The sequence below is a fragment of the Myxocyprinus asiaticus genome, chromosome 30 (assembly GCF_019703515.2).
Source record: "Myxocyprinus asiaticus isolate MX2 ecotype Aquarium Trade chromosome 30, UBuf_Myxa_2, whole genome shotgun sequence".
NCBI lineage: Eukaryota > Metazoa > Chordata > Actinopteri > Cypriniformes > Catostomidae > Myxocyprinus > Myxocyprinus asiaticus.
The window spans coordinates 37,914,072-37,927,487 of record NC_059373.1 but is presented as its reverse complement, the minus strand read 5'-3'; the positions used below and the strand labels follow the sequence as shown (position 1 = coordinate 37,927,487).

General features: G+C 43.9%; 1 protein-coding gene across 7 annotated transcripts in view; it reads left to right on the top strand.

Annotated features, from left to right (window-relative positions):
• Window positions 1–12,880, top strand: part of LOC127420691 (protein 4.1-like) — an 88,776-nt gene extending 75,896 nt beyond the window's left edge. For 6 of the 7 annotated variants that reach the window (XM_051663170.1, XM_051663168.1, XM_051663167.1 and 3 more), the window contains 3 exons: window positions 4,891–4,971; window positions 7,021–7,140; window positions 11,920–12,880. In XM_051663170.1, the coding sequence (XP_051519130.1) occupies window positions 4,891–4,971; window positions 7,021–7,122 (183 nt within the window). In that variant the 3' untranslated portion in view covers window positions 7,123–7,140; window positions 11,920–12,880. The remainder of the gene's footprint in view (window positions 1–4,890; window positions 4,972–7,020; window positions 7,141–11,919) is intronic. The other variant, XM_051663165.1, reaches the window with a different exon arrangement.
• Window positions 12,881–13,416: the final 536 nt, after the last annotated feature.

The window sequence follows — 13,416 nt, the reverse complement described above, 5'->3', positions numbered from 1 at the left end:
GGGACACAACGTCTCGTTCCCTCCATCAGGGAACGGAGGTTACGAAAGTAACCAGGACGTTCCCTATCTGTCACTCACTCGACAATGTGTCGATGTAGTGACACTAGGGGTCCCTATACAAAACGCCACAACTGTCTGAACTGTGTTACGTGAACTGGCGGTGTGTGACGGGCAGACCGCTGTGTGCCTCGTAGCCAGCGCACCAGGCCATCACGTAACCTCCTTCAATGCTCTTATGAGCGTCGAACGGTCCTTCAGGAACAAGTCGACTGCCCAACTATAGGGACAGGCTAGCCCAGCCGAGGCCTCTTTCCCTCTCTTTTCTTCCCAGAAAGAGTGGAATTTGTTTACTGACTGGGAGCCATATGTGTCTGCGTCGGGGGGGTGTCCCTCCCAAGGGGAAGACACCACGGAGACCACACCCCGCCCAAAAAGAGGGGGGTGGTATTTTGAGTGGAATACATCACATGGTCTTACCGAGTCTTGTCGGAAATTTGTCATGTGGAGAGGTCCCATGGTAGGTCGTTCCCGAAGGGGGAGGAGTTTCTACAGAGCATGGCAACCGGGGGCAGAGGGGCCTCTGCCCAAGGAAGATGCAGTTTGCCAACAGGGAAACAATTTTGCAGAAAATATCACATGGGGTCGCCTTCGGGGAACCAGCACATGTGGAGCACCTACCTCAGTACAGGGGATCATTAGCGTATGTACTGGGCCGGTCAGCGAGTTTCTCTGCAAACTCAACTGCCAGAGGGCTAAGGAGGAAAGTCATCCAGGGATCACAGTCTGTGAACTTGACTGGGAGTCAAGAGCGCTCGTCTTCACCTCAAGGGAGGGGAAAGGCGCTATGCGCAAGCCGGCCAATATACGGGACGAGACCGGCTCAACCCGGAGATTGTAGAACCTCGCAAAGGTGTTGGGTGCTGCCCAGCCCGCTGCTCTGCAGATGTCTGCCAAAGAGGCGCCACTGGCCATGGCCCAGGAGGCCGCCTCACTCCTAGTAGAGTGGGCTCGTAACCCCGCAGGGGGTGGCACATCCTGAGCCTGATATGCCATCGCGATGGCGTCAATGACCCAGTGGGCGATCCTCTGTTTGTAGATATCGCTTCCTTTCAGCTGTCCACCAAAGCAGACAAAGAGCTGTTCGGAGCTTCTAAGGCTCTGCGTGCGATCCAAATAGATGCGTAAAGCTCGCACTGGACACAGCAACGCCAAGTCTGGGTCTGCCTCCTCCTGGGGCAGCGCTTGCTGGTTCACCACCTGATCCCTAAAAGGGGTCGTGGGAACCTTGGGCACATAGCCCGTTCGGGGTCTCAGGATCACGTGAGAGTAACCCAGACCGAACTCCAGGCACGATTCGCTGACAGAGAACGCCTGCAGGTCCCCTACCCTTTTGATGGAAGTGAGCGCAGTCAGGAGGGCAGTCTTTAAAGAGAGTACCTTAAGCTCAGCTGACTCCAAGAGCTCAAAGGGAGCTCCCTGTAGACCCCGAAGGACCACAGAGAGGTCCCACGAGGGGACGAGGTGCAGTCTGAAAGGATTCAACCTCCTAGCGCCTCTCAGGAACCTGATGATCAAGTCGTGCTTCCCCAAGTACTTACCATCTACTGCATCGTGATGAACCGAAATAGCGGCTACATACACCTTCAAGGTGGAGGGGGACAGCCACCCCTCCAGCCTCTCCTGCAGGAAGGAAAGCACCGATCCGACTGCGCATCTCTGGAGGTCTTCGCGTCGGGAAGGACACCACTTAGCGAACAGACGGCACTTGAAGGCATACAGGTGCCTCGTAGAGGGAGCCCTAGCCTGAGTGATCGTGTCTAGATTCCAGAGGTCTGGTCGCGGGTGCCAGATGGTGCCCCGTCCCTGAGAAAGAAGGTCCTTCCTCAGGGGAGTTTGTCGGGGTGGGGGGGGCTGTCGCGAGGAGCGTGAGATCTGAGAACCATGTCTGAGTGGGCCAGTAGGTTGCTACTAGGACGACCTGCTCCTCGTCTGGGGGAAACACATATTTACATAGTCCAGGGGGCCAGCTGTGTGCCAGCGCATCTATACCGAGGGGTGCCTCGGTCAGGGCGTACCAAAGCGGGTAGTGGGAGGATTCCCGGGAAGCAAGCAGGTCTACCTGTGCTTGACCGAATCGACTCCAAATCAGCTGGACCACCTGAGGGTAACCTGACATGACAGCGCGTCCGCTGCGGTGTTGAGGTCGCCCAGGATGTGAGTGGCTCATAGCGACTTGTGGTGCTGCTGACTCCAGAATAGGAGACGGCGGGCGAGTTGTGACATGCAACGGGAGCGTACACTACCTTGACGGATGATGTACGCTACCGTCGCTGTGTTGTCCATCCGGACCAACACGTGCTTGCCCTGGATCAACGGCTGGAACCTCCGAAAGGGCGAGCAGTACTGCCAACAACTCTAGGCAGTTGATGTGCCAACGCAGCCACGGGCCCGTCCAGGAGCCGGCGGCTGTGTGCCTGTTGCATCTGGTGCCCCAGCCCATCTTGGAGGCGTCTATTGTAACCACGACGCACCTGGAGACCTGCTCTTGGGGAACCCCTGCCCGTAGAAATGCAAGGTCGGTCCAAGGGCTGAAGAGGTGACAGATCGGCGTGATGGTCACACGATGTGTCCCGCGGCGCCATACCCATCTCGGGACTCGAGTCTGAAGCCAGTGCTGAAGCGGTCTCATATGCATCAACCCGAGCGGTGTGGCCGCTGCTGAGAATGCCATATGCCCCAGGAGCCTCTGAAAACGTTTCAGTGGAACCGCTGTTCTTCGTCTGAACGCCTTCAGACAGTTCAGCACCGACTGCGTGCTCTCGTTCGTGAGGCGCACTGTCATCGAGACCGAGTCCAACTCCAAACCGAGAAAAGAGATGCTCTAAACCGGTGAGAGCTTGCTCTTTTTCCAGTTGACCTGAAGCCCCAGTCGGCTGAGTTACCGGAGTACAAGGTCCCTGTGTGTGCACAGCAACTCTTGAGAGTGAGCTAGGATTAGCCAGTCATTGAGGATGCGGACACCCACTTCCTTTAGCGGGGCAAGGGCTGCCTCTTCGACCTTCGTGATGACGCGAGGGGACAAGGACAGGCCAAAGGGAAGGACCTTGTACTGGTACGCCTGGACTTCAAAGGCAAACCGCAGGAAGGGTCTGTGTCGAGGTAAGACCAAAACGTGGCAGTACGCGTCCTTCAGGTCTACCGCTGCGAACCAATCTTGATGCCGGACGCTCGTTAGAGTGTGTTTTTGCATCAGCATCTTGGACGGGAGTCTGTGCAAAGCCTGGTTCAGTACTCGCAGATCCAGGATTGATCGCAACCCACCGCCTTTCTTCGGTACGATGAAGTAAGGGCTGTAGACCCCTTTCTTCATCTCGGCTGGAGGGACAGGCTCTATCGCGCCCTTGCGCAGAAGGGTAACGATTTCCGCACGCAAGGTAGCGGCGTTCTCGCCCTTCACCGAGGTGAAGCGGACGCCGCTGAACCTGGGCGGGTGCCTGGTGAACTGAATCGCGTAGCCGAGTTGGACGGTCCGGGTCAGCCATCGCGACGGGTTGGAAAGCACGAGGCATGCGCCCAAACTCCGGGCGAGGGGGACCAAGGGAATGATCACGTCGGACGTACCTGCGGGTGGGGCCTCATGGCGGGGCAGAGCTCGAGCTGCCACATCGAGGGGACTCGAGCACCGTGGCTGTGCTGAGTCCAGGGACATCAAAGCACTTACCTAGCTCCTGCTGCCCACCATATGATTGGCCGAGGAGGGAGGAGGAGGAATCTCGTTCCCGTAGTCCACTAGTACCCATGTGGGGGTGTTTGTGACACAGCTGGGCGCACAGGGGCAGGGGGTCCACCGCTGGAGCGTCATATCTGCCAAATTGGGACGGTGGATGGTGGTCGTGACGACGGCCGTGCACACCGGATATGTGACCCAGGAGACAAGGGAACCATTCTTTCTTACGAAAGCAAGCCGCGACCGCAACGTTGCCATGGTCATGTTCTCGCAATGAGGACATGACTCATCCACGAACGATGTCTCCGTGTGGGCAGTGCCCAGACACGTAAGACAGCGATTGTGGCCGTCAGAAGCGGAGAGATAACGACCGCAACCAGGAATAACACACAAACGGAAAGGCATCTTTAAAAAGACGTTCCGTGTGTGTGCCGCTCTTTTTGTGAATGAAAATATACACTTTTAGAATATACTCTTTTATTTTCGCTCTGCCGAAGTGCACAGGGGTGTTCTATGCACTCCATGGGTGCAGAGGGTGAGAAGCCGCTGAAATGCACCGTAAATCCAGCAGTTTTGAGGTGTGTCTTTGGAGGGAATTGAATTCAGTGCACTGAATACAACCGCTCGGCTCCGAAGAGAAAATCTGAATGAGTGGTTGCATACCAGCTCCTTTTATTCCCATATGTCCAGGGGAGTGGCATGCAAATTCCACTCACCAATTCTCATTGGCCTTTTTTCAAAAAAGCAGAGGTGTTTGGGGCTCCCAAGAGTGACCCCTAGTGTCACTACATCGACACAATGTCGAGAGAGTGACAGATAAGGAACTCTTTAATACTATTGTACATTACATTTCAAAAAGAGATACCAACCCATTTGTTAAGAAATACACTTAAAGTGTATGTTACACTTTTTGGTGAAATCAACCTACAAATGGCTTACTTATAGTTGTCTCTGCATATTTAGCTTGATTACGAGAGAGAATGTTAACATTGAAATTATTTACAAACGTCAGCTTTAATTACTAATTTTGCTGACCATAATCTTCCATTTTGCAAGTTAGCAAAGAAGTACCAAACTGCCTTCTTCTTGGTTCTTGGTTGAGCAGTGAGATGAGATGTTTGTATCTTTCTGGCTCCCATTCTCTCATTTACGTCTCTGTTTAGACGGTGAAAGGCGGAATCTCAGAGACCCGTATTGAGAAGAGGATTGTGATCACTGGAGACACTGAGATTGATCATGATAAGGTGAAATGACTTAACCACCCATCAATCGTTCTGGTCAAGCTTAAAGGTGCACTCAGTAATTCTAATCCAATACACTTTTTGTCAAATTCTGCAAATATCTCCTCACAGTCTGCTAGCTGTCCATTCTGTGGGTGGAAAAAAATCTAGTATTTGTACACAGCCCTGGCTCTGTAAATGGGACAAAAACAAAGTGGATCGGACCGATCCACACAGCACTACTCCAGCCAATCAGCAACAGGGGGTGGTTCTTGCGCGTGCACAGGATGGGGGGTGGGGGCAGAGCGAGAGGGAAATTAATTTGAAGAGCGATGGAAAATCTGGCTGAAGTGAACTTTCTAAACTCCAAGGAGGATAAATGGCTGAGAAATAGACCAAGAGAAAAAGGTCAGATGAATATAAACTAAAAAAGAAGGATTATGATAAGTCAAGGGCAGAGCTTCCAAAGGAGCACTGAAGGGAGGGGTGTGTTTTTTTTGGCAGCTGAGTTCGAAAATCAACAGTGTTTCTCAGGAATTGCTGTGTGCACCTTTAAGAAGCCTGGTGGTGACACCAGTGCAACAGCATCCAAAACACAACATATGCTGGTGACCAACAATGCTGGCCTTTTCCATGGGTTTATTTTGACAACCTCAAAGCTAACGGACATGGGGCCCTATTTTAAGAGCGCTAAGCACAGTGCTATGCGATAAGTCATGCGTGCAAAGTCAGTGGGCATGGCGATTAAGTTTTGTGTTTTTTCGTGCAAGCATGCGCTAAGTCTAGGCGCAAGTGGGTTTGGCAAAATTGTGTACGCAAAGTGCTATTGGGCGCAATTTAATTCTGAGTTTCTTCTCCGGTTATTGCACCATCTGCGTCCTTTTATATAGTCCATTCCCTCAATCACCAGTGATATAAACAAACACAGCACATTCATAAGAAGTCGGCAGTGTAAATGGGCTGTATGCAATAAATTCGAAGAACAGAAATGTGGACTTACATTCTTTTGTGCATTAACTCCTTGCTGAATGTCAGGCATATTTCTATGACAGTGACACGCTCCTTTTATACACATAGGAAATGTGGCTATCCTCAGGATTTGGATGTACGCTCCATTAAATTATAGAGAATGTAAGTTGTATTAATCACATTGATCAAGTGACACAAATCATGGCTAGTAATAACAGTTATTGTATCAGTTAGGCTTTGGATTTATGCATGCACTTCACTTCTTCTGGTTGATTTTGCTTTAAAAATTAAATTCATTTATTGAAACAGAAAAAAAATGTAACCAAAAATATTTCTAAATTCAAACGAATACACTTCAAAGGAAACTAAAATATAATAAAATAACGAAGTGCTCCAAAAAAAAAACAAAAAAAAAAACACTTCCCTAAATCCAGACATTAGGAACATTCAAACTTATTCCACCGGCCTCAGTGATTTCGTTTTTGCAGTGATTTAAAAATCACTCTTCGACAACAGGTGAAAAAAAATATTCATACAAATTAGATCATAAATAATTTTGTAAATATAAACATAACAATAATAATAACTGGAAAATAAACCATGACCTTCAGAAAGTTTAGTACGGATCTCATACATTTTTGTTTCATAATACGACTTCAACTGTGATTGTCAGGGACTTAATTTGATGTTCCACTATATTTTCAGAGTTTGGACATTAACTATATTACCACCTGCTGGTGGAATCACCAAACTGCAAATGCAGGAACTGAATTAAGGCTTTGTGCTGAAAACACCTGCTTTTGAAAAGTCTTAGTGCACTAATCTATTTCTCAGGAAAATAGCAAATTGCGCTTTGCGGCACTTCATTAATATACAATACACCCACAGTTTGCACACATACACACACAGAGAGTGCAAACACTCCCACCCACGCCCACTTGTGCTTTGCACTGGCATAAAAATTGTGCTTAGAATTAGCGCGCTCACGAAAATAGATCCCATGAACTGAAAGCCACAAAATCTTTTCATGGGATCTTTAAATGTAACCTGTATAATTGCTGCATGTTATGGCAGTCTGGCGTAAACTCGGTCCTCTCTGGTCAGCAGGCTCTCGCTCAGGCTATAAAGGAGGCAAAGGAGCAGCACCCTGACATGTCTGTCACTAAAGTGGTGGTGCATCAGGAAACCGAGATCACACCTGAGTAAGACCTGTATTAGACACAAGTGAGTATCCACCAGTAACATCGGCGTGTGATTATAGCTTATACATTCCACACAGGAACTTTATACCACACCTGCTAATGGCAGGTGAATTCAGAAAATTTACCAGCCATAAATATTTTTAGCCAGCAATGAAACTGTATTTTGCATAATTTATATATATAAACTCGAATGTTGCTGTTGTGATTTTGTCCTTCATATTTTTATTTCGGTGGCTTAATGCAAGGAATGCTGTATTCCACAAGTGTGTTGTTCTGAGAACAACAACAACAACAAAGAAACAGATAGTTTAAACTTGTTGGAAGACGCACAAGTCTTGGCAAATGTTTTCTTAAATAGATGGTCAGTATTTGTATTTGTAAACAGTAAATCGTTTGCATCAGTAAGGGTTAGATTATCATTCTTACAATTCAATTTAAACCATGTATTATGTTGTAGTTCTTAATAAATTTAACAGCCAATTTTTTTTTTACTCTCCAAACCATACCTGCCAACACTCCCGATTTTACCAGGTTTCTCCCATTTTTCCACCCCTCCTCCCGCTGTTCTCCCGATTTACAATTTCTGCCGATAAACTCACGATTTTCCACATCCACATTTTAAAAATGAAATGATGCGGGACGCCTCCACGGGACGTATGGAATCAGTGCCGGACACGATTTGTCCCATAAGCTGGTCAGATTGCGTCACAGCGAAATAGTTCCAGATCGTTAATTTAACAGTGATATAAGTTAGAAATTTTTCAAACGGTGGGTAAGGGACCATCTGAAAAGTCCACACATTGTGCTAAAACTGTGGATTTTTTTAAAATTGAAAAACAGAAGGTTCAATATAAATGTTTAATAAGATGTACAAAATTATACAGATCCAACAATGTATGAATACAATCACTAAGTCATAAAGACAAGAAGTACAGGTGAAGGAAAAAAATAAATAAAGTAAATAACAAAAAAATATGAACCAACACAGATGAGATAAAGAAGACAAATAATTGAAGAAATCAAAATAATTATATTGTTAAAAAGTCATGGGTCAGGAAAGTTCTCGGTATATAAGAAAGGATATACACTTTTTATTATTAATAACTCAGAAAACAAACTGAAGGATGTGGTAATACATGGTCAGTTTCTTGGTATTATTCATCTTCAATGTAGTATTACTGACCGGTACTGTCACTCCCTGTACGCATATTACACAGTCTGCGTAGTGCACCTACTTATTTTTCACAATGCGATGTTGGCAGGTATGCTTCAAACTAAATTTTCACTTGCATTGGGACAAGCATTAATTTGGACTTATAATTTCATTCTCATAACATGCGTTCCCTTTTAATATTTCATGCAATGAATGTCTGAAGCAGTGCATTACTGCAATACTTTATCCCATTAAAGTGTCTGTTTCAGTCTCTTGCACTTTGTGAAATAGTGGTTTGTGAAAGCAGCCCTGCTTTACATGGGCTTGTATCAGTGATGAGCTCCTCTCTCTGATTGCACTGGAGGCCGCTGGGTTTATGGCATGTATCTAAATTTCACCCTCCCCTAGGCAACGCCACTTACAGCAGTACCATCTCCCATACTACATTAACCCCATTACAGTGGCTCTGACATTTTGCCTTTTTGAAACAGTGAGGAAATAGCAGGATAATACAGGCTTACTACTAAAAAAACAAAGCAAAATCCCTAAACAAGCATGTATTGATGGAAACCCTTCATATTAGGGCAGTTTTGAGGAAGAGGCCAGGGTGGCAGTGCCCCCTTAAAAAAATCAGATGAGACAAAAATCGACAGTACAGAAATGACAATTGATAAATAAAGTACATTACAGTTCAAACTGTAGTCACCATTAATGGTGGAGAAAATGAAATGAACTTCAGTAAAACCACCAGGTTTCTCAGATAGCATCATAATCCCAACATATTTACAACCTTGATATACGTATGTCAGAAATAAGTATAAGACTTGTTTTCAGAGAATAAATCTTGAAATAAGTTTATTTTGCTTACCCCATTGGCAAATATTTTTTAAATTTATTATTATTTTAAGCATAAATCTCATTAAAGTTTGTTAGATGTATGCTTAAAGCAGTACTCAAAATGTTTTTTTTTTTTTTTTTGCTAATTGCTGAACAGAAAGAAGTGAATAATATTTTTGAAAAATATGTTTAAAAGGATGTACACATGAGATGAAGACTGCGCTGACCTTCATTTAAGAATTTTCCAAAATCCTTAACCCAATTCTTCTTCTTCTGTATAAATTTTTGCATCATCCCACACAATTTGAGCTACAGACATGAATAATTGGCTTGTGCAGTATCCTGCAGTTTATTGAGGTGATGGGTACTATGACTTTTAGATGCAATGGGGTATATGAAGTACAGCCAGCAGGCGAATAAATCCCATAGATTTAACGTTGAATCATGTCATAGAGACATATGGGTAGGCTCATTTGATTAGCAAGAAATCTTTAAGGATCACCCTTGCAACTACCTAGCCATGCCCTAGCAACCCTGCCGAGCATCCTAGCAACCGAATAACAACATGCCCCAGCCATATCTCGACACCAGATCATTGAGAGACACCTATCAATAGACCTATCTAGTTCTACATATGGTGCTTGGTGCACATTCTTGAGCGGCGCATGCTGAGATCAGATGGCTAGCTGAATAAAACTCACTTTATCTTAATAATCCTTTGTAATTGGATGCTTTCACTCACAGAATCATGGCTGACTGCAAATTGCGTATTATTCTACAATGGCATTGGTAACTTAAAAGTGTTGTACTTGCATGATGCTGCATCTACGCCACTAGGTGTCAGTGTGACAGTTCCCCCTCAACACTCAAAGCGTTCAGTAATAACCCCACTCCAGCTCCACTCCAGGTTTTCCGGGAACGCTGCTTGACCAATTAAATTAGAAGACCGGAACTAACTGTTATGTAAGTCTTATGGTGCGTTTATGTCTTGTCGGAATTACTGTAATTATGAGATGTCAACTCGGAGATTCTACAGTCCACAGACTGAGGAATTATTCATTTTTATGGCAATGCTGATAATGGCACAACGGATCCATGTGTTGCTTTGTTGTTGATGACGGCAAACAATAATTCCTTAATTCACGTCTGTATGTTCTTGCAAAATGATTAAAAACAGAGAAAGTCCAGGAGATAACCATGGCTATAAGAAGTAAGGGATAATGTACAGTCAGCCGTTTGTTATCACAGAATAAACCCTGACAGGGTGATTTTGTGATAACAACCAGCTGACTGTACATTATCCTGCTGATTACACAGCTATTAGGCAAATAAATATATAAATGGACATCAAATATGGATTTGTGTTGAAATTGTGTAATTATGTTAGAAGAAAAACAGCTGGAATTAACCTCCGGTTTGTGTCAGAGTTCTGTTGATGTTTATTTTGTGAAAATTACAGTTTGACTGCTCATTATTCAGCTTATTACAAGACTACTCGCCAAATAAATAAATGCACAAGAAACATTGATTTGTGCTGAAATTATGTAAATATGTGACAAGAAATAAATAGCTGGACAGCTTAAATCAACCTCCGGTTTGTGTCAGAGTTCTGTCAATGTTTATTTTGTAATTAATGACTGACTGCTCATTATGAATCTTATTACAAGCCTACATGACAATTAATAAATAAATGCACACCTGTAGAGATCACAGTGATCTAAGAAGTAGTAAAGATGAGTCGCAAATATCCGAATGAGCAGTTTGATATGTGGATGTGCGGTTGTTCCTCAGAAATATCAGACCGCTAGATGGCGCCATTGACCAATCAGAATTAAGTATTCCAGAGAGCCATGTAATAAAAGAAACAAATGTAAACTACCTTTAACTGTTGAGGCCGCTGCCATTTTAGTTCTTGTTACATGACGCCACAATGGTCAAGTCAGAGCTTTCATAGACCACATCCAAACCAATCCGTTTCAGTTTTCAGATTCCTGACATTATCATTTTTCATTGTATGCAGCAATGGAGAGATTTTTCGAAATGCTCTGTTTTTGATGAAGGATAACACCGCTCAGGTGTGGATGACAGGAGTAAACATCAAGCAAAATCAATGCGTTTTCAAATGTGGTCATAGACTTTACAACTTGTAATGTTGAGTTCCAAGAAGACGTGAACGGTTTTACAAGTCGCAATCTCATAATTATGGTAATTCCGACATGACATGAAAGCTCCATTGATTATGTATGCAATGTTGCTCCTCAAGTAAACAGATCTTGTTCTAAAGACATTTAAATAATAATAATGAAAAACAAGACAAAAATACTGATTGAGAAACTTAAATTCTTTTGTTTTGTTTTTTGGCTGTTAACACTTTAGTGTTAAATCTGCATTTCCCTCACTGAAATGTATAAGTTTCAAAAGCAAATAATGTCAGTGTTAGGGCTGTAATTGTGGTGTGTGAGGCGCTGGGCGTCTGGTGCTGTTTAAGCAGATGTCAGGGTGGTATGTATACACCAGAGGATCATGGGTGAGGCTGTCCTGCCGGTGTGTTCTCACAGTGCCCTATTTCGTGCGTGCAGAGACCCGTTCACTCCAAACGCCCCTCCAATGTTTACTCCAGCCAGAGAGCGCTTGTTTTCTCATTTATTCTCCATTCTTTCCATGTCGTTAAGATCTGCATGCCACAGACATTCCCTTTTTCCACTACTAACACTGTGACCTGTTTTTGGGGATGTGTTTAACTTTTGCCTGACCAGAAATGTTTGTTTACTTATATTGATTGTTTATCAAGATTTGATCTTACTTTTTCAGGGTGAAAATCTGGGATCAATCGGTTTATGAATGTCAAAAAGGATCCCTCATGTCCAGCCCCTTCCCACCAGCCTGCCATGCCCACCCAGTTCTCCCATGGACAAACACTTCCTGTAGCAGCACACACACCGCCAGCTGTGACCGCCACATTCCAGACCCTAAACATCTGTCAGACCTTGAACGTCTCATTCTGCAAACTGAGCCTCCTTACATTTACTCCTAACCAATAATTCCAAGGAACAAAGGCGAGATCTCATCCACTTCTCGGGACCTCGGACGGACTTTTCCAAAAAACCTGCCTGACATTCGGTGACGGACTAAAACAAGTTAAACAAATGTTTTCTAAAAACACATTTTTATCTCCAATTCAAATGATATTTTTAAGTTGGATTGCAAAGGGATGGTTTAAACATTAACAACTGGGTGGTGGGAATTTAAAGGACAATTTTCTAAAGTGTCAAGTTGTTCTTTTTTTAATTGAATTGAATTTCATTTTATTCTTGCAATTGGTTGGTTTGGCATCTGATAATGTTGTGACAGTTTTTTCGTTGAGACAGGGCAAAGGAGTATTTTTTTATAATCTAAAACACTTAAAGGATAAGTTCACCCAAAAATGAAAATTCTGTCATAATTTTTTCACCCTCATGTTTCTAAGTCCAAGTTCCAAGAATGATTTTTTTTCTTCTGTCACCGTGCAACACAAATGAAGTTTGCATCAGAATGAAATGGTCACAGACAGTCAAGCACAAGCATGACAAAAAAGCACCATAAAAGTATTATAAAAGTTGTCCATATGACCTGTGCGCTATATTCCATGTCTTCTGAAGCTGTATGATTTTCTGTGAAGAACAAACTTTAAAGGGATAGTTAACCCAAAAATAAAAATTCTCATCATTTACTCACCCTCATGCCATCCCAGATGTGTATGACTTTCTTTCTTTAGCAGAACACAAATGAAGATTTTTAGAAGAATATTTCAGCTCTGTAGGTCCATACAATGCAAGTGAATGGTGACCAGAACTTTGAATCTCCAAAATTACATAAAGGCAGCATAAAAGTACAGACTCCAGTGGTTAAATCCATATCTTCAGAAGTGATATGATAGGGGTGTGTGAAAAACAGATCAATATTTTAGTCCTTTATTACTGTCAATCTCCAACTTTGACCAGTCCCGACCAGTAGGTGGCGATATGCACAAAGAATTTGAATCACCAAAAAAACAAGAAGAATGTGAAAGTGAAGATTTATAGTAAAAAAAAAAAGGACATAAGTATTTATCTGTTTCTCATTCACACCCATCATATCGCTTCTGAAGATATGGATTTAACCACTGGAGTCTTATGGATTACTTTTATGCTGCCTTTATGTGCTTTTTGGAGCTTCAAAGTTCTGGTCACCATTCACTTTCATTGTATGGACCTACAGAGCTGAAATATTCTTCTAAAAATCTTAATTTGTGTTCTGCAGAAGAAAGAAAGTCATACACATCTGGGATGC